At 57.4% G+C, this 24797-nt stretch overlaps 1 protein-coding gene across 1 annotated transcript; it reads left to right on the top strand.

The window, feature by feature from the left end:
- The first annotated feature begins 9043 nt into the window (after positions 1 to 9043).
- Positions 9044 to 24576, top strand: METRNL (meteorin like, glial cell differentiation regulator). Its single transcript, XM_069541843.1, has 4 exons — positions 9044 to 9671; positions 15450 to 15835; positions 22727 to 22786; positions 23753 to 24576. The coding sequence occupies exons 1-4, from the start codon at positions 9511 to 9513 to the stop codon at positions 24073 to 24075; spliced, it is 930 nt and encodes a 309-aa protein (XP_069397944.1). The 5' UTR covers positions 9044 to 9510; the 3' UTR covers positions 24076 to 24576.
- Positions 24577 to 24797: the final 221 nt, after the last annotated feature.

Genomic DNA, 24797 nt, shown 5'->3' with positions numbered 1-24797 from the left:
ATTTGCAGTGATTTTGGAGCCCAAGAAAATAAAGTCTATCACTGTTTCCATTGTTTCCCCATCTATTTGCCATGAAGTGGGGACTGGATGCCATGATCTTCACTTTTTGAATGTTGAGTTTTAAGCCAGCTTTTTCACTCTCCTCTTTCACCTTCATCAAGAGGCTCTTTAGTTCCTCTTTGCTTTCTGCCATAAAGGTGGTGTCATCTGCATATCTGAGGTTATTGATATTTCTCCCAGCAATCTTGATTCGAGCTTGTGCTTCATTCAGCCCAGCATTTCGCATGATACACTCTGCATATTAGTTAAATAAGCAGGGTGACAATATACAGCCTTGACGTACTCCTTTCCCAATATGGAACACGTTGTTCCATGTCCGGTTCTGTTGATTCTTGACCTACAAACAGGTTTTGCAGGAGGCAGGTAAGGTAGTGTGGTATTCCCATTTCTTTAAGAATTTTCCACAGTTTGTTGTGAAACACACAGTCAAAGGCTTTAGCGTAGTCAATAAAGCAGATGTTTTTGGTTTACTAGGCGGAGGCTATTATAGTGGCTTCACCTGGCCTTTCCCACCAGAAAAGCCCTTACTCCACAAGTTGGGGAAGGAACATGGGATTCTGCTGGTTGCTGAGAATGCCTATTCCAGTCAGGCCTGGAACTGGGGAAATAAACACAGGATGGTTTCCAGGACCTACTGGACTCACTGTGAGGTGGACCTGAGTGAAGACTCCATTGACCATGTGACCTCCACCAGCCCTACTCTGACTGTGATGTTTCAGGTCTTGGAATCAGGGTCAGTCCAGAGTCAGCAGCATGCAGTTGTTCCCAAAAGAGTTACATTTTCTAAAGGCACAGTTACCTTGGTGAAAGGTCACAAATCCCTCAGAGAATATGAGGAGAAAGAGTAATAATATGAATTGCTGGCACTCTACCGGGCTTCTTCCTTAAGGGGACCTGGCCTCCCCTTCATTTGGGGGCTTCTGAAGTCTGTAAACTGGCTCTTGTCTGAGAAGTGATGGAAAGCCATAAGTCTGCTTTTATGAATCGGGTTAGACTTTTGTTTGCTTGACCTAGAACTTCTCTGCTTACACAGATGAAGTAAGGATCCAACAGGCTTCCTATCCGTCTCACTCCCAGGAAGACCAAGGCCATAGTCTGTGCCAGGTGGCCTGCTTCCTTGCTGTCCATCATGGGGACCATATCCCTCTTGCCCCGGGGCCATCCACCCCAGGAGCCAGTCACTCCCACGGCACTCAGTTTTCCAGACTGAGTGGCCGTGGCTCCCACTATAAGTTCTGACCCACAGAGAAGTGACTGGAGCCCTTCAAGGGTGCCAGGGCTCCCGTCTCAGGTTTCTCACCGCTGTGGGAAGAGCTGTGCCTCTGGACCCTCCCACGTGGGTGAGCAGGTCTCAAATGATGGGCCATCTCCCCCAGCCTCTGAGCCCCTCCTGCAGGAAACAGGCAAGTCCTGCATTTCCAATTCATTCACAGCCAAACAGCCCACTAGAGCCCTTCCTGCCCCGGCACCACGACCTCCGCTGCAGTCTCCACGCAGTGGGGCCCGTGTCCGACACCTTGATCTTCCCCCCACTGCATCCCCTACCCTCCTCTGTCCCGTCACACGTGCCCAGGGCTGCTGCTCCCATAAATCGGAAGACTCAAGCCCCTCTCTGGGAGCGTAGCCCTCCTCCTTGTGGGTCACACCTCTTATCCACCTTCGGTAGCCTCAGGGGAGGCCGACACTGGTCACCCAGGCAGTGTGGGGTTGACCTCTTCAGAAGTAGGGGGAGAGGCTGACATCACTGGGGGCGTGGGTGCTGCTCTGGGAGGAGGGCCACCTTCGGGGCTGGGCGCTGAGTGCCCCACCCACATCTTCTCTTTAACTTGGGACAAACTATCACCTCTGCCCACCTCCCAGCTCCTGTCCTGTGTTTTCTTGAATAGGTTTCCTCTGCCTTCTCTAAGGACTGGACACATCCCACTACGACTTCAGAGGCCAGAAGAACAAGGCTGTAATGAAAACAGCTCACCGCCTGGTGAGCTCATCTAGGTCCAGTTTTGGGGGAGCACACCCGTGACCCGACCTGACACTCCTCACGCCACCGGCCCTGCCCCCACATTCCTCCTGCCCCAGGTCCCAGCACCTGTCCCTCCCCTCCCCCACCCCTTCCTGCATCATCCTCCTGACACTGTCTGCCTGTCTCCTGGTCTGCCCAGCCCATGTGATCACCCTCCGGAGCCCCCCAAGGCCCCAGGACCCACACTCCACACCCAACCTTTGCGCGGTTCTGGGGCCCAGGGAAGGTGAGGCCCCCTTGGCACACAGGATGTCCCAGAACATCTGCATGGCACGGACCACTAACTCAGCAAGTGACCCTCACTTGTCCTCCCAGACTAGCTTCCTTGCTTCTCTTGGTTCTGAGTGGGACTGTCCATCCAGATGGAGCCCTCTGGGCAAGTAGATGATGGCCCACGGTTGCAGTGACGACCTCTGGCCTTCTCCAGTAACTGGGGCGACCCCGACCCCCACACCACGGCAGGGCCCGCAGGCTTGCCCTCAGCCCCTCCAGCGGGGCCAGCCCGGAGTCGCCCAGCCCGCCATGGCCTCTCCCCAGGGCGGGGCAAGTGAGAGAGAAGCTAAGGGATGAGGCCCCGCCCCCCAGGCTCCAGACAAGCGTGTTTTACAGCCGCCCCCGCCTGCTTGCCCGGGCTGAGTCACAGAGGTGCAGGTGACCCAGAACTGACTCAGGAACCTGTCGCCGGGGCTCCCGGCTGAGACCACAAAAGGGTCCCCAAGTGCGCTGGCACCCGTGGGACCTGGGAGGGGAGAGCCCGTTGCGGGGGGCGGGGCGCTGAGTGCACAGGAACTTCTGCAGGACCTGCCTTCTCTGTTTCTCCTTTCTTGGGCAGGAAGGGGATGCCACACCTGGTTTACTTGAAGGCCGGAGTGCCCCTGGTCACTGTCTCTATGCCACATGCCTGGATTCCCGGGCCCACAGACAGAAGACAGGCCACCGCCAGCCCATGTCCAGCTGTCAGCAGGCGTGGCTGGGAATTCATATGTGAATGGGGCGCTGGCCACGCCCCAGGGCCACCTGCCCCAGGCTAGTGCATCCCAGCACAAGGAAGAGTCTGCTGGCAGAGACAGACTCTGTCCCTCATACTGGATGTTTTGGGGACAAATGAGAAAACGGGGACTCGGACCTCTCCTCAGAGGGATCTCATCTCCCTGTGAGCTCCTCACCTGCTATCGGAACCACAGTGGTGTCGGCACCATCCAGGGAGCAAGCAACTCTTCTTCCAGAATTTAAAGGCGAAACTCACGACCTCTGCCACTCACAAATGGCCCAGTGGAAAATGGACAAACGTGCACACACGAGACACACAAAGATGCGCCCGAGCTGACAGGGGGTGAATCAAAGGGCGTGTGGTGCTGGGCGCACGGCAGCTGACTTGTGCAGCTTCAGACACTTGAAAATGCCCACCTGGGATGTGCACTGGTAACTGCTGTATCAGAAACTTCTGCTCCTCAAGGAGGCAGTGTGGTTCTGAGTCCTTCCTCAGAAGCAGTTCAGCTGGGTGGCTGAGTGGGAAGCAGCCCACGTGGCACACCTACCAGGAGACACATGAGCAGCGACCGGAGGATACAGGAGCGTCTCCTGGGAACACCTGGGAGCTCCAGCGGAGTGGTGAGCCTGGCGCAGGTGAGGATGTAAACAGTGAGGCCACCATCCATGCACAGAAGGAGGATCTCTGGGCCTGGCTCCCTGGCACGCCACCCTCAGCAACCGGGACACCACCCTCTCAGTGTTGCCTCCCTGGGGTCGCCAGGCCTCGGAGATGATCCCAGCCCAGCTTAGGAGCCTTGATGACCGATCAGGTGCAGCCGCTGGATTGTAGAAATGTGTACCTGCTGGGGGGCACTGCCAGGCCTGGCCTGTAGCTGCCTGGGACAGAGTCATTGAGATGGAGTTCAGCCAGCTTCCCAGGAGAAGTGATGTTTGAGCTGGGTGAGGAGGAAGGTTGTGAAACTACTGGCAGCATGTACTCGCTGAATATATGGTGCCAGGGTGGGGGTCCTTCTCCCCTGTGGGGTGCTGCCTCAAGGCACTCAGAGAACAGAGACGTTCCTGCTGGTGTGATGGCCGTGGGGTCACCAGAGATCAACACTGTGTGGCCTGTTGACGGCCAGGCAGAGTGAGATGCTGTCAAGCCCAGGCTGAACCAAGGTGGCTGCTGCAAACAATGGCAACGAGGGCGCAGGAATAATCATACCACCTTCGCTGCTGACCCACGCGCACACCTGGCTGACTGGCAGGATCCCCTCACTTTCTCCCTCCCACTTTTCTCAACCGCACAGACAGCAAACATACCAGTAAATTAGGTTAAAGAGGTGACTGGGTGAAGGTGTTTGGGTTGGGGCCAGCAGGCACTCTCCCGGCTGTTTCACGTTGTAATTACACACTGCTGGCTACAGTTGCTAAATGTTAAATTACAAGCGTTTGCTCGTGATCCATCATTTCACCACGATTACAACAATTATGTCCCGGTGAGAAGGTCAGCAAAAATGACCTGGAAGGGGAAAGCAGCATGGCAGAAATGACGGTGATCCAGGGGCTGAGGAGGGACAGGGCTGGGTCCACGTGTAAACCTCCCTTGGCAGATGGGGGTCTGGGTGTTTTCATGTGAACCAAATCAGTCAACCCTAAAGAAAAGCAACCCTGAATATTCACTGGAAGGACTGATGCTGAAGCTGAAGCTCCAGTCCTTTGGCCAACTGATGCAAAGAGCTGACTCACTGAAAAAGACCCTGATGCTTGAAAAGATTGAGGGCTGGAGGAGAAGGGGGCAACAGAGAATGAAACGGCTGGATGGCATCGCCGACTCAATGGACATGAGTCTGAGCAAACTCCAGGAGATAGTGAAGGGCAGGGAAGCCTGGCGTGCTACAGTCCATGGTGTTGCAAACAATCGGACATGACTTAGCAACGTCAACAACATGTGTTTTTCGAATGCCAAAGAATGAATTCCCTGGACACGTTTGGGAAAACCTTTAAAGTTTTTCTGGAAGTGTTCAGTTTCTAGGGGAGGAAGTTAATTCTTCAGTGAGCAGACTCAAGTGACTGGACATTATGCATGATAGAATGACCGTCAATACACATTTGAAATCCCCAAGACTGGGCAGAAAATGAAAGCATTTATAGGGACCGAGCGTTACTGGCTCAAAGAACTCACGATGCAATGAAAGTGGTAGGGCAGGGCTTGGGGAGAGGGTTCCCCCATGAGGTCCTGAGCCCTGCTGAGAGTCGGGTGGCACCATGACCCCCGCATCAGCATCTGTGTGGACCTGAGGTTTATCACGCCCACCTTATATAAGGCTTTGTGTGATGATGTCACACACTCTATATCCCCCTGAGAATCAAGATTCCACCTACTTTGCAGGTAACGAGACTCAGAAACAGACCCTGACTCCACCCGTGTGACCCATGGAGGGCGGCCATATCGGAGCCCATGTCTGCGGTCCATCCACCACCCACAGGGCCTCCTGCACCCTGACATTCAGAGGCTGGTAAAGCGTGTCTGGCCCCACAGATCCCACCCCAGCGAGCTTCCTTCCTCAGGTGGTGGGTCCCTGCCGCACTTAAAAGGAACAACTGGAGAGGTTGGAGCGCATGAGCGCTTGCAAGTCAGGTGGACACTCCAGAGCTGCAGCTCTCCGGCCATAACCGTCATCGTGGTCTCACTGGAGGCCATCGCTGCTGCCTCTCAGCCTGGCCCAGATCCGGGGCTGCGGCCCTGGAACTCACCCCAGAGATGTGCCAGGCAGGTGCCTGGGAAACATCTCTTTAAGTGAATGGACAGATCAGGAGTAAAGGTTGATACTGACCTGAGTTTGGGCCATGGACTCCGTCATTATGTGCTCTGCATGGACCCATAGATGGGACAGGCGGTTCTGTGGTTAAGTGCTCTGCATCACTGCCCCTCCACACGAGGCAGAGGCGAGGCGCAGCAGAGGTATGCACCTCAAGGGCACGCTGAGCTGCGTGGTCTCTGTCATTGCTGAGCCCTATTCCTCTGGCCTCATGGGGCCGTGGAAGGAACTCAGGCAAGACGGTGGGGCTGTCACCCAGGTGTGCGGATGGGCAGCTTTGCTGTCTGACCACAGTGGGTCTGGTCCTCCATTCTGCCTTCCAGTGGGCATGCTGGTGTAGGGAGGACCGTGAATGCAGCACCCAGCTTTTCTCAGACGCCACGACACCCATCTTCTTTCTCACTATGGGTGGGGGTGGGGACACCACCTTCCTGGGTTTAACTGGGAGAAAGTCTCACTGGGAAGTGCTCTCTGACCCCAGCCATCCGTGGACTAACACACCCCAAGTTTCTCTGACTGGACTCCTGCAGGGTTTCCCTGTTTTGCATTTGATGGGGCGGGGGGTGATGAAGCGGGGCAGGTGGTCTTTGCTGGGCAGCCTCAACCAGCCATGACCCACTGCATTGTGCTGCCCCGACCCCCACCATCACATGCCCCCCAAGAGCTGACACCGTGAGCACCAGGAGGTGGCTCTGCGTGGCCAGGAGGGGTCGTCAGCCCCACCTTGCAGGACAGAGAGGTGCCCAGGAGGCCCGGAGGCGAGTGAGGAACCAGCTCTGCTGCTGTGGCCCCACCTCAAGGCTGGCGCTTGACATGAGGAGGGAAATCAGGAAATTCCTGCTTCAGGGACCTTCCAGAAATCCAGAGGTACCTGTGTCCCCAGAAGTGAGGGCCTGACAGAGACTTAGGTTGGACGGTCCCAAGAGCCTATCAGATTCTCCCAGGAACACTGCTAGAACTTTTGTCTTAAATCAATTGTCTTAAATGTCTTAGGCTTATAGAAAGCTAAGCGGATACTACAGAGAGTTCCGATATACTCCCTGCCCTGCCCAACTCCTCTTACTGACATCTTGCATTAATGTGCACCGGTGCTATAATCGCTGAGCCAATGTGGATATATTATTAACTGAAGGCTGCAGAGTTGGCTCCTGGTCACTGCTCCACTGGTCCGGCAAGCACCACTGTGCAGAGCTTGTTTTAGGGAAGTGGACCTGAGCAGAGGTGGTTTGGCAGCTTTCCAGGTCACAGTCCTGAGCTTGGGACAGGAATCAGCTCCACTTTGCCCCCCCAAAACGGCTCTCCTCTTTGGTCCAGCGGTCACTATGGAATTCTGAAACCCTGAGCAGATCCCTCAGGCTCACAGCACTCAGTATCTGCATTTGTAACATGAAGGGGCCCTCAAACCGACCCACACCTTCCTTTGTATGAAGACCTGGACCCTGACCAGTCCCAGGGCCCTTCAGAGGTCGATGAGCTGGGCCAGGCTGCTTGTATAGCCTTTCCTTACCACCCACAGTGCCCTGGGTGAGAGGTGCTGCTATGCAGACATGCTCGGGGTGCACAGAAGTGGTTGCAGTTTCCAGACTTGCAAACAGCAGACCCCACTCCCCTGCCGCCTGGGTGGCAGTTTCACTTGGCTCACTCACTTCTCAGAGCAGTTCTGCACCCTGGTACCTGCAGCAAGTTGGGGGGGGGAGGGGGCACACACTCCAAGGGGATGTGCTGAGGGGTGCAGCAGGCACTCAAGCCCAGAATGGATGTGTGTAGAGTCCTCCAGCCTCAAAGCTGACTTTGGGTCTTGGGATGACATCACCATTTATAACCAGGCAAGGTCCTTGCTCCAGGCTTAGGCTGGGTGGGTTGACCTGCTATTTCGGGGCTGCCTTAAGCAGATTCAACTGTAACCCCCTTCAAGGGTGAACCACGCACCCAGCCTTGCCCCAGCACTCCAGAGGCTGTCTCCCAGACTCATCTATTTTGGACCCTGCAGCCTCCAGTTTCTCCAGAGGGTGATAATTCCATCTCTACTACCGATTTAGACTTCCAAACTCTAACCAAATGAAAGGGTGCAACGCAAAAATAATAGGAAGTAACTCACCTCCCCCACGGGTCATTTGCAATTCCTCCCAAAATGTATATTGGCCAGAAAAGAAGTGCTAAAACCCGGTCAGATTTCTCTACTATTTGATGGAGTTTCAGAATCTGGAACTCAAATCAACACCCGAGTCTGAGGAAGCAGAAAAACCTGCTTCTGATTCCTGGGGTGGCGGGTGGCTGGCTGGTGTGCCAGGGCTCCCTCCCTCCACCTGGTAGATCCTTATCATCCTTCCAGAGGCTAGGGTCCTCTGAGTTGCCTATGTCCTCCTATTTGGATGTCAGGCACTTGCTGGCCCCAGTGACCAGCTGGGGAAGGCAGCGGCTCTCCTCATGCTGTGCTCACGAGGCTGGGTGCTGCGCAAACAGGGAGCTCAGAAGGAAAACTTGCACCCAGGAAGCATTCGGCAGAGACAGGTCTTGTTGCCAAGCCTGGCGGTGTGGGGACTGCTACTCGGAATGCTGCTAAAATCCTACAGTACACAAGAGGGTCCCCACCTCGAAAATCAAGTGCGAAGCTGGTGAATCGGGCAGGAGACTAATTTTTGAGCAGGGATGGCGGGTGGGGGGGACCAGGGGGAGGGACGCACAGGAGCGGTGACCTCGGCCGGCAAATCCAGAGCCTTTCTGTGAAATGGGTGTCCCAGGGTCCACCGCACACTCAACTGTGAGTCAGCCACATCCCCGGCCACAGCCGGGCCTCCCCGCTCCCCCGTGGGCCGCGGGACGGGACAGTCTGAACTTCCGCAAAGCACACTCAGATCCCGTGGAGGGTGGGTGCCAGGAACATCCCTGACGGCCTCAGGCTGGTCACACAGCAGTGACATGGCCAGGCGCCCCTGCTACACCCCAGAGGCCATTCCGGACTCAGTCTGCCCGCGGGAGGGACCTGCCGGCCAGGCGCTCGGCCAGGGTCTGCACAGACACCGGGTCTCGGGTTTCTACCCCGCCCCCGCACCTTACAAGCCCGGGACGCGCTGCTGCCCTTCCCCCTCCCGCTCGAAATTCCACTTTCCAACCTGGCTCTTCCCTCCCGGGCCCTCCTCCCCGTCCCTCGCGCAGCCCTCTCCTCTCCGCGGCGTCCTAGCCTGTCCCACCCCTGAGCCACACGCCCCCGGCGCTCCGCGCCCCTGCCACGCCGCAGACTCGGGTATCCGCCGCGTCCAGCCGGGCGTACTGGGCGCGGGGCGCGGGGCGCGGGCGCAAGGGGCGGAGTTCCGGCGCGCGGGGGCGGACCCGGGGCGGGGGCGGAGCGGCGGGACGGGCACCGCCCCCCAGCTGAGCCGGGACCGGGACCGCGGACTTGCAGACTTCAGAGGCTCTGGCGGCGGCGGCGGACGCGGACCTGAGCGCACGGGTCCAGCGGCTCCAGCGGCTCCGGCGGCCCCGACTCCGGCGGGGATGGGCGGGCGGCCGCCCTGGAGGCGCGGAGGGCGCGCGACCTGACCGCCTGGACTCGGAGCCCGGCCGCCCGGCCGCGCCGGGTCGAGGGTCTGCTCTGTTGCGCGGACGCGGGACAGGCGGCCGAGCCGGAGCCAGAGCATGCGGGGCGCGACGCGGGCGGCTGGGGGGCGCGCGGGGCAGCTGTGGCCGAGGCCCCCCGCCCCGGGCCCAGGACCGCCGCCGCTGCTGCTGCTGCTGGCCGTGCTACTGGGCGGCGCGGGCGCGCAGTACTCGAGCGACCTGTGCAGCTGGAAGGGGAGGTGAGTCCGCGCGGCGCGAGCGCGGCCCTCGCGTCCATTCCCCTCCCGCGCGGGCCGAGCGCGCGGGGGCTCGCGGGCCCGGGGGCCCGCTCTCCAGCCAGAGTGCGGTCCCCGCCCTCCCCCGCCCCCGGTTCTAGAACAAAAGAGCCCGCGGCGTCCCGGTCCCCCGGCCCAGAGGACGCCCAAGGGAAGGAGCTCCTGCAGCGCGGTGGGGTCGGTTCGGTCCGGCAGCCCGTTCTCCCGGCGCAGGATCGCGCGGGTCGCCACTCGGTTCCCAGAGAGCCGCAGCCCGGACCCCGCGACCCTTCACTAGAGGCGATCGGGGGTCAGCCCTCTCTCCCTTCCCGGGCTCTGCCCTCTGCGAGGAGTTGCTCGCCCCGGGCCGGGAGGAGCCGGGCCTGCGCTCAGGGCCGAGCGGGAAGGGACTGACGGGTCGGTAGGAGGGAGCGGCGGCTCCGGTGGTCGGAGAGGGGGCCCTGGCGCTGACCGCGCGCTGACCACGTCGGTGCGGGCGGAGACGCGCGGGCGGGCACCTTGCGCCGGGCGAGTTCTGGGCCTGGTCTAGCCCCCCGCCCCGCCCGGTGAAGGTCAGGCCGCCCTTGGCAGCGCGCGCTGGGCTCGGCGACCCCCCTTCACGCCCTCCGCCAAGGCAGGCAGCCGAGGACTTTTTTCTTTTTTTTAACTGCAGTGTGACAGGCAAGTCACAAGCGTGGGTGGGGAGTGGGGGTGGTTGGTGAGAGCGCAGCTACTCAGGAGGAGAACACCCGTCTACCAGGGCGCCGGCCAGAGCCCGGCACCTCGCTGTCGGAGAAGACGGCATGTGCTTCGGGAGTTGCGGGTTCAAGAGTTTGCAGAGGAACGGAGATGCTAGCGTTGTCTTCTCCGAAAACACTGTGGGCCGGGACTCCCTTGGGGTCTGGGTGTCCGGGCGTCCCACCGTGCAGGGCCCCTAAAACCCTGCCTTCTGGTGGGAAGACTCCCGCTGGCAGACGCCTCATGCTGTGGGGGTGTCATGGGGTTATTTTGAGTGAAGACGGTTTTTCCGAGAAGGGCAGGGTTGTGCCAGGGTGCTGGGTTGTGCGTCAGCAGGGCAGCTGCTGGTCATCTTGGATACGTCCAGACCCAGTGTGCGTGCTCCTCCGTGGGATTTTCCCGGCAAGAATACTGGAGTGGGTTGCTGTTTCCTTCTCCAGGGAATCTTCCCCATCCAGGGATCAAACCCACGTCTCCTGCATTGCAGGCAGATTCTTTACTGCTGAGCCACCCGGGAAGTCCCCAGTTCTCTGTGGAAATTAGCAATCACGTTGCTCCTTTCTCTCTACTTCCCACCCATCCCAGAGTGAAGGTCCCGGTGTCCTGAGGTTGGGCTGGTGTCACCCGCCCTCTGGGCTGCAGAAGGTCTCCCGCCAGCAGGGGTTGGTGGAGCTGAGACTGGGCCCTGCGCGGCAGATCCGAGCTCTGGGGGAGGGTTGGCCTGGAGAATGCTGGCGCCAGCACAGAGCTGGCTGGGAGCCTCTGACTCTGACACACTCTTCTGGGGCTGCCCTTTCCCCCCTCGCTGGTAATTAAACTCCCTGCTTTGCAGCCTCTGCTGGATGAATCAGTGCATCCCCAAAATGAGGCCGTGGGGTGTCCTGCTTCAGCAGATCAAAAACAGAAACCCAGTCCCACCCCTGTGAGCTTGAATTTCCAGAGGAGGAGCTGACACCCTTTTCACATTCTTGGAGGACCAGTGTGCAGAGGATGTCTCCTCTGGAGACCCGAGGGAGCTGAGGACCATGCAGGTGTTTGTATTGGGTAGAGGAATCCCTCTTCTTCCTGTGCATCCTCTTACCTACCTGCAGAAGCAGAGCCACTTGCCTGTACCCCCTTCTCCCTCCATCATTGCTAATGAACCCCTGGTCTTGGACACCCTCCAGTGTCCTCCACTCAACCTAAAGGTAGAAACTTGTCAAGGGTGGCTGCCGTGGCTGTAGAAGTTACGGGCAGGATCTGGAGCAGAGATAGGTCCAAGTCACATTTCAGGAGCATAAAGACCCACCCACACCCCCACCGCCTCTGGCGTTGTAATCGCTGCCCCTCCAGTTACCTTTTTTTTTTTTCTTTCTCTCTCGCAGATCAGCTGACAGATTCTTACCCTGGTGCACCGGTTTGCCTGCTGATTCTATAGCGTTTATGACTTTTTATGAGCTGTTCTAAAGACGGCACAGGGTGGTGCAAGCCCCAATGCGCCGGGCGGTTTCTGATCGCCTGATACGAAGGGAGTTGCTTGTTTATGACACTGGCCACTCACATTTATTTGACAGGCTGGATGTGTTTCTGGGTGTATCCAAACAATTAAGTAGAAGGGTTTGAAATCCCTCTCCCTCGGCCAGGGCAGGATGCGTCCTATCTTTATTAGGCCCTGGTCATAAAGGTGGACCATGAACTTTCCCACTGTGATGGGCTGGGCACTGCTGGTATGTCACACCTGGGCTGTCTCTCCTGCGAGGTGGGGAAATGAAAGGTAACTCCAGGAAGCAGAGCCTTTTGGTTTCGCCCTTGATCTGAAGCTCTTCCTGACTTTAGTCAACCAGAGACCATCACTTCCTTCTAGTGACTCAAGGTTTGGACCAGGCTGTGGGTATGAGTGGTGTGGGCTCTGCTGCCACCACACTGACCCCGTCAGATAGTCCCTGCAGCAACTTGGAATTTGCCATCTTTCCCATAAAGGTGCTCCACAGGTGTGTGTCCTCCTGGGGAGTGACTCTTGCCAACTCCCACCCCCCCCCCTTTTTAATGCATTAATTCAGTTAAAATAATCCAAGATCAAATCAGTTTTCTCAGTTTCCTAAGGCTGAATAGAACCATGTATTTTTTCCCTGCATCCTTGAGCTTCATCACATCAGGGCATAGTTATTTCATTTTTGCTTGGTTAGGATGTCATTTGCATGTCATATGAAAATCGTAAAATACCATCACCAGTGACCATTACCCATGTGTTGTGTGTTTGCATCTCCAGCACTTTTGCATTAACAGAAGTTTTTTTCAGTGTTTCAGTGGTGACTAGATTTTCCGATAGGTACTAGGTAGACCGTGAATCTTCTACTTCAGCTGGCCCCAGGCTGAACTGAGCAGATGTCTGTCTGAATGGAGCTCTTGCTGTAATGCGACCGTGGACACTCCTGTGTTGGGTGCCTAGTGGGAGTCTTGTTGGTCCTGATGTTTTAGTAGAACAAGAGAGAAGCAGCAGAGGTGGTGACTTCCCTGGTGGTTCAGTGGCTAAGACTCTGTGCTCAGAATGTAGGGGGCCCGGGTTTGATCCCTGGTCAGGGAACTAGATCCCACATGCCATAACTAAGAGTTCACATGATGCAGCTAAAGGTCCTGTGTGCCACAACGAAGATAGCAGACCCCATGTGCCGCAAGTAGGAACTGGCACAGCCAAATAAATAAATAAAAATAAATAATTTTTAAAAAAGAGAGAAGAGGCAGAGCAGAGCCTGTGCAGATTCTGGGGATGGGGTGGACCTGCTAGAGGGTAAAGTGATGGGTGCCAAGTGATTTCTTGTTTGTCCACTGTCTCTTTGTTGCTAGTCCTCTTTTAGGTGGTGAGTGACTTGTTAGTAAATGGATGCATGTGGTCATGTGCACAGGCTGGTGGTGGCAGCCCCCGGGGCCCCGGGTCCACCTCCCCCTGGGCAGCGTGGGCTGGCCATCAGTCCCCATGAGGGCTGCCTTCACCCCTGCCAAGACGTGGGTGGAGAGTAAGCCCACCCCTGTTCCCCCCTCCACTGTTGAGGTTAAGGCAGCTTAGTGAGAGGTACGGCCTCTGCCGTGGGTTCTCCACTCCCTTGGCCCCTAGGGTCCCCTCTTCCCACTGAGAAGGAAGTAAAACCTTTAACGGGATGGTTTTTGTGGGAGAGAGAGTTGAGGATTGGTGCCTGGGCATCGGGCAAGTGTCCAGCTGCCCCTTGAGGCTGGAGCCAGGAGAGGAGGGACACTGTGATAAAGTTTGTTTGGCTGCATAAGAGCTGGGCTGATTATAGTCATCTGTGGCAGCCACACACCATTTAGTCTAATTTTGTCACCCAGCACTGTAATTACACCCATCCCCTCCTGTGTGTCAGATGAGCTTGTGTGAGTTTTATGTGGCTGTAATTTGTAAGTCTGTTCTGCGTGTGCGGCCCCGGTAGGCGTCTGAGGCCAGGCTGCCTATGACCCAAGGCCTTGGGGGTGGGGAGTGGGGTTAGGAGGGAGTTCACCTCCTTGACACCTCCTTCTGATGTGGTCTGCAGGGTGACTGTGCAGCCCCAGCCTGCAGCTGGCCGTCGTATGAAAAGCGAGGCTTTTCGGGGCCCCGAGCATGAGTCACCAACAGTAAATGCAGACCATATGTTATGTGTTTTCTCCTCTGCAGAAAAGGTTTCTGGTAACTCACTCAGGCCAGGGCTCTGAATATAGCATTGTTTATTTCACGTGAAAATCCTAAGAATGTGGGTGAACCTGTCTGAGATCTGATCAGAACCAAATTTCATGTAATAAAACACTTAGTTGAAGTCGCCGGGTTGAGTTCCAGGGCTGCTCAGTCATGACGTAACCGCTACCACAAGCTGACATTTACAAGTCTTGAGTAAGGGAAACTTGAACGTTTTTGATGGTTTCAATTTCTCGAAAACATAGTGTTACAACTTACTCAAGACCTGCCACCCCGAGAGCAGAGCACACTTCATTTTTTCCTGTTTGGCATTTATTAGGACTGAAACCCACTGAACTCCTCAGCAGTCCCCATCGGGAAGACAGGCATCCCACAGATCTTTTGTGGTCTTTTTCCACAGTTCCCTCCTGTGTCTCCCCATGGAGGACCTTTCCTTGACTTGTGTATCTTGCTTTGATGAAATTTGAGTTTGTTTTGGGGAAAAAAAAAAAAAAAGATTGGCAATGCAGGGTCTTCAGGTTTACAAATGAATGACAAAGCGGTCACATCATTGCCTTCAAGACAATAGGAACATTGTGTCTAATGGGGACCCTAAAGACAAAACTTACCAACAACTCCCCCCCCCAACCAAATTGCTAACGTTCCCTTTGGTTTAAAAGCTGCTCCCTGGAGTGCATTCTTTATTGTCTGTGCATGGCATTCCAGCCTGCTTCCTGTCACTTGAATCTGCTCCCTGGTCTCTACTCCACTCAATGGGAATCTCCCATCAAATGAGCTTCCTGACCCTCATTTGGTCATCTGGAACCTGGGTTGGTGCCAACATCTTGCTGGTGTTTCCCTGTTTATTTTTTGGAAGATCCGTCCCTTCCATGTTTCCCACCTCCACTGCACCCGTCACCATCCCAGCTCAGGGAGAAACTCCAAGGACTTGGGCTCAAGGCCAGTGGAGTGTCGGGGTGTTGAGAGGGCCCAGGAGCCAGGAGCTCCCACATGCACCAGAGAGCTCAGAGCCAGACGAGTGGGACCACGTGGCCGCACCTCCTCCCTGGAGATGGGCCCTCAGTTGCATGGTGGCCACAGCGGCCACCTGTCTGTGGGCGAGGGGTGCTGCCGTGCCCTGCCAAGTTGCTTCAGTCGTTGTCTAACTCTTTGCAACCCTATGGACTGTAGCCTGCCAGGCTCCCCTGTCCATGGGATTCTCCAGGCAAGAATACTGAAGTGGGTTGCTGTGCCCTCCTCCAGGGGATCTTTCTGACCCGGGAATCAAACCCATGTCTACTGTGGCTCCTGCATTGTAGGTGGATTCTTTACCGCGGTGCTCAGGTGCATCTCCCGACTGACGTGTCTCTCCCCCTCCACAGCGGGCTGACGCACGAGGCCCACAGGAAGGAGGTGGAGCAAGTTTACCTGCGCTGTTCGGCGGGCACCGTCGAGTGGATGTACCCGACCGGGGCGCTCATCGTGAACCTGCGGCCCAACACCTTCTCGCCCTCCCGGAACCTGACTCTGTGCATCAAGCCCCTCAGGGGCTCCTCGGGGGCCAATATTTATTTGGAAAAGACTGGAGAACTGAAACTATTGGTGCGGGACGGGGACCTCGGGCCTGGCCAGGCGCCGTGCTTAGGCTTTGAGCAGGGGGGCCTGTTCGTGGAGGCGACGCCACAGCAAGACATCAGCAGGAGGACCACGGGCTTCCAGTACGAGCTGACCAGCAGGCGCGCGGGGCTGGACCTGCACGCCCTGTCGGGTGAGTGTGGCACGCAGGTGCGGGGGTGGCCTCGGGGGGGGGGGGTCCTCTCCTGTTTGCTGGGCCTGTCCTTCATCCATCGTCTCCTGCCCTGACCTCCTCCCATGGGGAAGAATATCCAGGCAAGAACACGCTACCTGAGTCTGGGCTTCAGACCTGGCGGGTCTGCCTGAGGGTGGCCGAGGCTGCCCCTGGTGTGCTGTGGGCAGTTTGGACTCAGGACGATGGCCGTGGGTCAGAACAGAGCCGTGACACGGTCCTGGCCCCTAGTACACTCTTCTTCCCTGGACCAGCTGTGACTGCAATTTGAAATGGGTGCTTTTACCGTCCAAACTCCTCCAGAGTTTCTCCTGAGACACGAGTCGGTGAGGTGCTCTGGGTGTCGGCTGCAGACCCTGAAACATTTGAGTTCTGGGTGGGAGTTGAGGCTGATTCCTGTTCCGGAGCTGAGGTGTCCTGAATCATGAGCCAGTCCCAGGTTCCCGAGCCGATTTATGTGTGGGTGTCAGTGAGGACTCGCCCCTGTGGAGCGAGGGCACCAGCGCCATGCCAGGCGGGGCGACTGAGTGGCTGTGATGATCCGGGGACTCCGGGCGAGGTCCCCAAGGGAGTCTCTGGGTGGCTGAGGGCTGGTGTGTTGGCTTCAGATTTTCCTTCCTTCTCTTTGAGGCCAGCAGACAGCTCTGCTGAACCCCGTGGGGAGAGCAGTGTTGGTCTCTGGAAGTTCTGTGGGCAGAAAGGAGTGTGTGGCTCCAAGAGCTCCCACACAGGGTAAACTCAGGGTCCTCATCATTTCATCAGGGACAACCAGGCCCGGGGGGCTGTAGCCCCGAGGCACAGATGGCTTTGCAGGGTCCGAGTGTGTGGGGTGGGGGCTGGTAGCACTTGGGTGCACCATCTGCACCATCTTCCTCAGTTCCAAAACTAGTTGGTAGCAAGATGCCTCCCAAGGGGAAGGTGGGAGCTCGGATTAGCTTGGGGGCAGGTTCTAGGCAGCTGTTCTTCAGTGACCGGCTGAGATGATGGGCCCTTGGGGGTGCTTTGGCATCAAGTGATGGAGGTGAGGCAGGGGTGCTGCTCACACCCCATAGTGCATGGGGCAGCCCCAACACGGAGAATGAGCTGGCCCCAAGTGTTGGCATGGTCCCTCCACCATGGAGGATGGCCTGGCCCCACGCGTCAGCAGTGCTGAGGGTGAAGCACCTGGTATGAGGGGTGGATCAGCCCCAAGAATAGTAGAATCTCCACATTTTAGTGAATAAAATCTTCCACTGGGAAAACTCAGACCTCCTAGGATTTGAAATGTAGACTTTTCTCCTGAGTGTAAATCTATAGAATATTGTCCTGTTGTTCTTGACTCCGATGATTTTCTAAAACCTTAACTCTCTCTCGACCTAAACTGGTCTGTTATAGAGTTTTAGCGTATGACTGCCCAGGTAGGACCCCTTCCCCCAGGGCCTGACTGGGTAGGACCCTGTCAGGAATGCTGAAAGTGGCTATAAAACCCCAGGACTTGAATAAAACTTTAACCACAACAGCCTTTATCTTGATCACCAGCAAGTGATCACCAGGGCTCTCTCTGGTGTGTATGCGTATGGAGCGGGGAGCCACTGGAGATAAACTCGCCATAAAAACAAAATCTGGAAAAACCCAGTCCCCAAATTTGATGTGTCTGACCATGGCGATGGTTGGCGGAGGGGGCAGATATTAGGAACTTGCTAGCAGTCCTTTTACTGATTAAAATGTTGAAGGGTTGAGACCAATGAGCTACTGGTCACTTGTTCTCTCCGGCTGGAATTTTGTTCTGCTTTGCTGTGCGGCTCCCACCAGATTCTCAGAGGCCATGGTGTAAAGGTTTTTCCGCGATGCCACCTGGGTGATCTGGTCAGCACAGACTGGAGTCTCTGGTGGAAAATGCAACCTGGGATGACTCAGCCTGTGACTCAGCCCTGGGGACCTGAGACTTTCTCTCCCCTTCCCCCAGACCCCAGGTCCATGTCTCCAGGCTAGGGCAGTAAGTGGATTTGGGAGAGCCCCGTGGGGTCCCAGAGAGGAGGCCCCATGTGATGAGGTGGGTCATCTGGTCACTAGCCAGGGCCCCACACTGGTTGCATGGCTGCGGCTGGACACTGGGCTGCTGGGGTGCTCTTGTTACCCCCAGCCATATGCTTGCCTGGCCCTGGAGTGTCACGTTAAATCTGGGGCCTGCAGCGATCCCAGGGACCCTGGGGGTGGTGGGGCGTGAGTGTCCGTCTATCTGCCCAGTGGCTGGGGCGCTGGCCTGGGGCAGTATAGATGCAGTGACTGTCAGAACTGGAGCTGGGGACTCAAGACGCTCCCAGGGTCTGGCAGCTGTGGGCCCAGCACCTCTCTGTCCTGAAGAAGGCGAGGGTAGCAGGGATCCGGGAAGGCTGGTCCGTCCCTTCTCCCCAGGGATGCGTCCCTAAGCTTTTAATGCCAGAGGAATGGGTACGTAATGTGGAATGCTGGTCCCAGCCATCTGGCAGCAGTGACCTCCCCCGGGACCGGGCGGGCTCTCAGAGGGCAGTGCCCTCCTGTCTGGCCCTGGCTCCATCTGGGAGACCCCGGTGAAGCCAGATCCCTGGTGCGTGGGCCCTGGAGGTAAGCGCACGTCCTGGGGCCGAGAAGCCCAGGAAGCAACCTGCTGGGGAGGTGGACAAGCCTTCCCCCTCGCCGATGAGTCACGAGTTCCAGTTGGTGCTGGCAGGAGAGCAGAGGCCCTGTGGGCCGGGATCCCGGAGGAGGGGAGGTGTGCATGAGCCTCGCCGGCCGCAGCTCTGGGTGGTTCCGCCGGGCATGTTGACGGTGAGCGTGTCAGCCTCGTGTTCATCATGTTGCACAATCGGCTGCCTCGTATGAACTGAGACGTGCCGACAGCCAAAGAGGAGGCCAGAACAGAGAGGCAGGCGGAGACGGGGGCAGGCGGGCGGCAGGGGTCCCTCAGCCCTGGGGGACTCAGGATTGGGCTGCCACATGGCCGGAGCGGGGGAACCTGCCCCCTCCCCTCCCCCTCCCATGAGGGCCTCGCCAGGCACCTGAGGAACCCAGCACTCCCTCCTCTGGTGCTGGAAAAGTCTAGCAGGATATAAAAGGCAGACGAGCAGCCAGATGCAACTCACTAGTGGAAGAAGCTCCAGGCCACGCCTGGACCGTGTGCTGAGGCCTCATTGTGGCCCCGGCTGACCATCTTCCGCAGGGTCCCAGTATACTCGGGTAAACAGGCGCTGGCAGCACCCTCGTGGCCCAGTGGCCTGGGGGACCCATTGGGGTGGCCAGCAAGGGAGGGCAGGGGTGTTACTCGGTCTGGTTCTAAGGGACAGAGGTAGACCCCATCTTTGGGGTTCTTCTGGGACCCTTGATTCCAGCCTGTTCTTTTAATGCTTAGGGAGCAGAGAAGCAGGGGAGGGCTGTGTGTGATGCCCACCTGGAGCTGGCCCCCTGTGTGCAGGTGAAGGGGGACAGCAGTAGTGTTTCAGATCCACAGCTGGAGGGTGGGGAGGGGCAGGAGGACTCACCCTTGTGCCAGCTGTGAAGGCTCAGGAGTGGCACCCATCACTGCTTGTGGGTGCCAGGTGGGGTGAGGCGGCCTGGGTCCCACAGTTTCTGATGGGCTTCACCTCCCCATCCCCTTTGAAACCGCTCTGTTGATGAGTCAGAGGCAAATGACCCCTTTGGGGGGTCCCTGCTGAGATTCCCCCCCTTCAGGCACCTTAGAATATAGGAGTGGCCTTGAGGGGCCATGGGAGATAAACAACAGCGTGCAGGAATGAGAAGAAACTTGGTTATTTCCTGGAAACAGAACTTAATTTTTTCCCTGAAAATTTAGTTTCTTGCACCAGTGCTTTTCCAGCTCCCCAAGTCATTATTAAGATTACCTTTCATCTTATCCAGCTCCGGGCTCTTGGGGTGGAAGGTGTGACTCCTTGCCCACCAGGAAAAGGAAGGGAGGAGAGCAGGTGTGGAGGAGACGGCTGGTGAGCTGGGGGGGAGTTCCTTGTGCTTGTGGGGCCTCTAACGGGGTGGCCAGCCTGAGTTAGGCCCCTCAGGGTCCTGTGGGACGATGTTACCTTGCAGCCTGGAGTTGGGGTGAGCGCGGGGTTGTCGTGCCAATCAGAGGAGGCTCTCGGCTTAGGGAACACTGGCCACTTCACCACCTGCACTTTCCTCCCTGTTGAAATGCTGCGTTTCCCCACCTGGTGAGGCTGTGCTGGAGACCCCAGAGAGTGTCTCACACAAGATCTCCATCCCAGTCATCCTCACCTGGGCCGTCCCACCTGCTGAACCAGCACCCCACCATCTGCAAACATCTCCTTGGGCGTCGGGCTGCCCGGAGCCTGACAGTAAGGTGCTGCCCTTCCCATCTGTACCTGCCATTCTCACCTGCGTCCTGCCACCCCCAGGCTGGTCTCCTCGACCCTGTTTTTTTTCCCCACTTCATTCAGTTCATTTTTTACACATTCCAGAGTAATCTGCTCCATGTCCACACTCCCCTGCCCCTCCCCTTTTCCGAGAACCACAGGCCAGAATTCCACCCGGCCCCTGGGTCACCCCCTCCCCACCTTCCCCGCAAGGAAACGAGATTCGATGTGTCAGGAACCAGCGCATTCCACTCTGCCTTTACAAGCCTGACTCCGATTAATAATTGTTTCCAGACTGCTGCTGTTAGCATCTGCAGCCCGGATTCTCCACGAAGGTGCCTACACTTCTTAAAGCTCAGGGTCAGAGAGAGTCGCAGGGGGTGCGGGATTTGTTAGCTCCAGCTGTCAGGGTGGCGCCAGCTCACTGAGGCTTCGGCAGGAGGGGTCTGCAGGCTGCTGCCCACCTGCCCCTGGGGCCACCGGGTCCTTGGACATCCTCCATGGGACTGGGCTTGAGTCAGGACCCGGGACAAGCTTGTGCCACCTTTTTCCCCAGCAGTCAGCCAAGGTCCTGGGGCCTATGACCCACAGAAGGTAAGGCTCCAGGGCTTGGCAATTACACATACCTAGGCCTGCAGTCCGACCAGGGTGCGTGGCCTGGGCCCATCTCAGCTTCTGGAGAGCTTGTGCGGGCCTCACCTCTCATCCCCCTGCCCTTGGAGTTTGCAAGGCCTGGCCCCGGGGTCCCAGATGGGGGCCTCTGCCCCTTGGGGGTACCGCCAGGATGGGAAGTCTCCCCACTGCCATGTCTCATAAGATACAAGTCCCCCCAGTGCACGTGAGGCCGTGCAACCCACTTTCCTCACCATAGTGACCTCTGTCAGGCCCACTGTGGGCAGGAGGCTCCCAGCAGGCTAGAGGTGGGGGACCCCCAGTGGACCACCCTCTTTTTCAGGGGAGGCCTCAAGGCTGGGGGTCCACACTCATGACCAAGAGCCACAGGTGGGCAGAAGGCACGGGATTTGGAGCTGGGGTGGGAGGTGCTCCGTCCTCTCAGATGCTTCCGACGCGTCCAACAGGCTGTTCTTGTTCTGCGGCTTCTCCTTTTTCCTGATAACTTGGCAGAAGCGCCCGTGAGTCATGTACTCGCCAGACTGGACTGGGATGCGTGCACCCACCCCCACCAGGGGCAGGACAGGAAGGCCAGTGCTCTGGACACGTCATGTCCATCCTCGGGGGTCCCAGGATGCTGGAGACTCCAGGGTCATCTCTGGGTGCCCCCCCACACACTCTGGGTCCTGGAGGCCCCTCCTGTTCTCCTCCGCGTCTCCCTGTCTCCTCCAGGGCCCAAGTCACTACAGCCCCTGGGCAGGTGACGGCTCAGCCCAGTTCACAGCCAGGCAGGCAGACAGCTGTAGCTTTGTCCAGCCCAGTGGGTGTCAAGGCTGGAGACCCTGTGGGGCCTTTAGAATATGAAAGGGCCGAGGGAAGCTTGTCCTGGTGAGCGTTCATACCTAATGTTTCTGTTGTTAGGGAGTTTGGGCCCCTAGAAACAGGTGAGGAAAAGTGCAAAATCAGAGCCAGATGATAAACTCGTGTCTCCCCACATCCACTCTTGAGTTAGGCGCACCGTGGTCCCCAGGGGTCCCCTGAGTCTCGAGGTTTCTCTTTCCCCCATCCCCAGCCTTTCTGGAGGGCTCCTGCCCGTCTGAGTCAGCAGGTGGAGGGCAGAGTGAGGACTGACCTGGGGCAGAGGCCCACCGAGAGGGACTGGTTTGTCTGGAGGAATCAGCCCCCTCCAACATCTCGGGATCTCAGAGGGGATCCTGTGAACTGGACTTGCTGTGAAAGGTGTCTGGAGGGGTTTGGAGGTGGTCATCCGGTCCCATCGGTTAGACAAGGACTCCACCACTGAAGCAGGTGGACACGTCTCTCACTCCCACCAATGCGTTTAGCAGGGCCACAGCCTCGTGGTGCTTCTAGACAGTGCTTTGACCTCTTGTGGAATGGGGGTGGCAGATGGGACCGTGGGGACAGGCAATGTGAGTGGGAGGCCCTGGCATTTCCAGGCCTGACCACCGAGGCCACGCAAGGCTCTTGGCCAGGCTGGTGTCAGGAATGCGGCTTCAGATGAGCTCAGGTTGGTTTCGGCACCGAAAAGCGAGTTAGAGCCCAGTGGTTGCTTACCAAGTGTGACTGCAGACATGAGCTGAGTGCAGTCCAGCATAAAACTCCACTTGCCCTTCATTTTCATGCCATCGCAGGCGGCCTAGGTGAGCCTGGAGCTTCTAGAGACGTCTCCCCACCCACGAGGTGGAGGTCATGGTCTCTCCTGCTGGCTCTCTCTTGGCACCTTGATGGCAGAGGCCCCCGGGCCTAGACAGTTGCTGCTGACAGCAGAGGATTTATAGGATGTCATGTGGCCTGTGTGCTGAGGGTGGGAGGGTCTGTGTTTCTCGAGCTTCCACAGGCCCCATCTGACCCCGCACCTGGCTCTCTCCTCTCCCTGCAGCCCCGTGCCGCCCTTGCAGCCACACAGAGGTTCTCTTGGCTGTCTGCACCAGCGACTTTGGTGAGTATGCTGGAGGGTCCCAACATGTGGGAGAAATAAACTCCCCGGGGGGAAGAGACTGTGCTTAAGACTGGGCTTGCTGACCCCCCCCCCCCACCATCACCAATTGCAGGTCATGGGAAAATGCCTTCCTTTCCACTCATTTAGAGTGACCCCCACCCCACCCCAGCCCAAGGGAAGGGACCTGTGTGCAGGACCGGGCGAGAGTTGGGAATTCCTCTTTAAGGTGGGAATTCCTATTTGAGGGGATATTGAGCATTTTCCTGCTTTGTGCTTGAGCCCGAGTCCTGGCGCCCCTGCCCATAGCCAGGTTCCTTGCAGGCACCGAAGTGGGAGTTAGAGGCACTGACGGGGCTAGGGCTGAGGTCAGGGACTCAGCCTCTGCCTGTTTGTGACATTGGCACAAACGTTCTTGGGTTAAGGGTGGCAACACTCAGTATGAGTTTGCTGGAACCGGCCCAGTAGGACCTGACTCAGCCCCCTAGGCTCCCAGGACAGTTGGGGAGAGGAAGTGCAATCCCCCTTCTTTCTGGCCCCACACAGACGGGATCTGGGGCCAGGCTAGGGGTCCCCAAGCTTGTGCCTGCTCTGTCCTTCTTCCTGTCACCTTCCTCTTCTCCAAGCTTCACCCTTTCTGTCCGATCTTGATGCAGAACCACAGCAGAACTTCGGTATTAACTGCAGTCATTTTTCTTGTTCCAACTTGAAAAGCTGGTGCACAGTGAGGTTTGTACCTTCTGTTTCCCCCCACTTCTGTGACTGGACCTTGAAAGAAGGGCATCTTTGCCCCCCGACAGTGTGAGTGGCAGAGCAGCCCCTAGGCAGCCTCTTGTGTGTGGATTGCACTTTTTAATGAGAATTTCTGGAAGGCAGCATTCAGGATCAGTTCCCAGTTTGGCTGCGGGGTGTGGGGTGTGCTCTTGGCTTGGTGAGCACCCTGCTGACCCCCCCCTCCTTCCTCTGCAGTCGTCCGAGGCTCCATCCAGAAAGTCACCCACGAGCCGGAGAGGCAGGAGTCGGCCATCCACCTGAACGTGAGCCGGCTCTACCGGCAGAAGAGCAGGGTGTTCCGGCTGGCCCCCGAGGGCGAGGGCGGAGGCTGGCGGGGGCGCGTCTCCACGCTACTGGAGTGCGGCGTCCGGCCCGGGCACGGCGAGTTTCTCTTCACCGGCCACATGCACTTTGGGGAGGCCTGGCTTGGCTGCGCCCCACGCTTCAAGGATTTCCAAAGGATGTACAGGGACGCTGAGGAGAGGGGGCTGAACCCCTGCGAGATGGGCACGGAGTAAGCGCCAGGTGACCGCGGCCGCAGCAGTGGACACTCACACTGTGGTGAGTGCCTGGCGCTCAGGCCGAGTAGGCACACGCTGCATTGCGGCCTCACGAGGTTCCAGCCAAGGACTCCCTGCCGGATTGATCGGAGATGCTGTAACATGCCAACTAAGTTATTATATTTTTTTTAAAAAAGAAATGTCCATAGGAAGCAAACTCCCGTGTCGTAAAATGCCTTTGTGTCTCGTTTCGTACTGTTTTCTGGGCATCTGAAGTCACTGTGTTTGGCTGGTCTGTTGGGTGAAGTGTGGGGGCTGTAGCCCACCATGGACGCCCAACACCAGGCTTGGGTACCATTCAAAGTTGTTTCTTATGATGGAAATTTATGGAGCCAGACACCTAATGGTTTTTCATTTTGTTTTTGGATTTTTAAAGGAGGGGCTTTGCCAGTCATCATCATTTTGGGACTGCAAGGTGTTTCCATTCCAGGGAATAAAGACCAGCCTCTGACGGATCAATGACGCGTCTGTCTTTAGCCCTGGTCAGGGGTGTGTGGCCCTTAGCTGGGGGTCCAGGTCAGATCTTCTCCTGGGGTCAGTGCCCCCCACTGCCAGCCCTGCCGTGAGGGACCTTTCATACTGGACCCAACTCTAAGTGAGGCTGTTACCTCCATACTTACAACCCCTGTCTTTCTGGTGGACCAATCCCACCCCCTTCCTGTTAACCCAGATCCTGCCCT

This window comes from Ovis canadensis, chromosome 11 (assembly GCF_042477335.2).
Source record: "Ovis canadensis isolate MfBH-ARS-UI-01 breed Bighorn chromosome 11, ARS-UI_OviCan_v2, whole genome shotgun sequence".
Lineage (NCBI taxonomy): Eukaryota > Metazoa > Chordata > Mammalia > Artiodactyla > Bovidae > Ovis > Ovis canadensis.
This window is presented reverse-complemented; position numbering and strand designations above follow the sequence as displayed.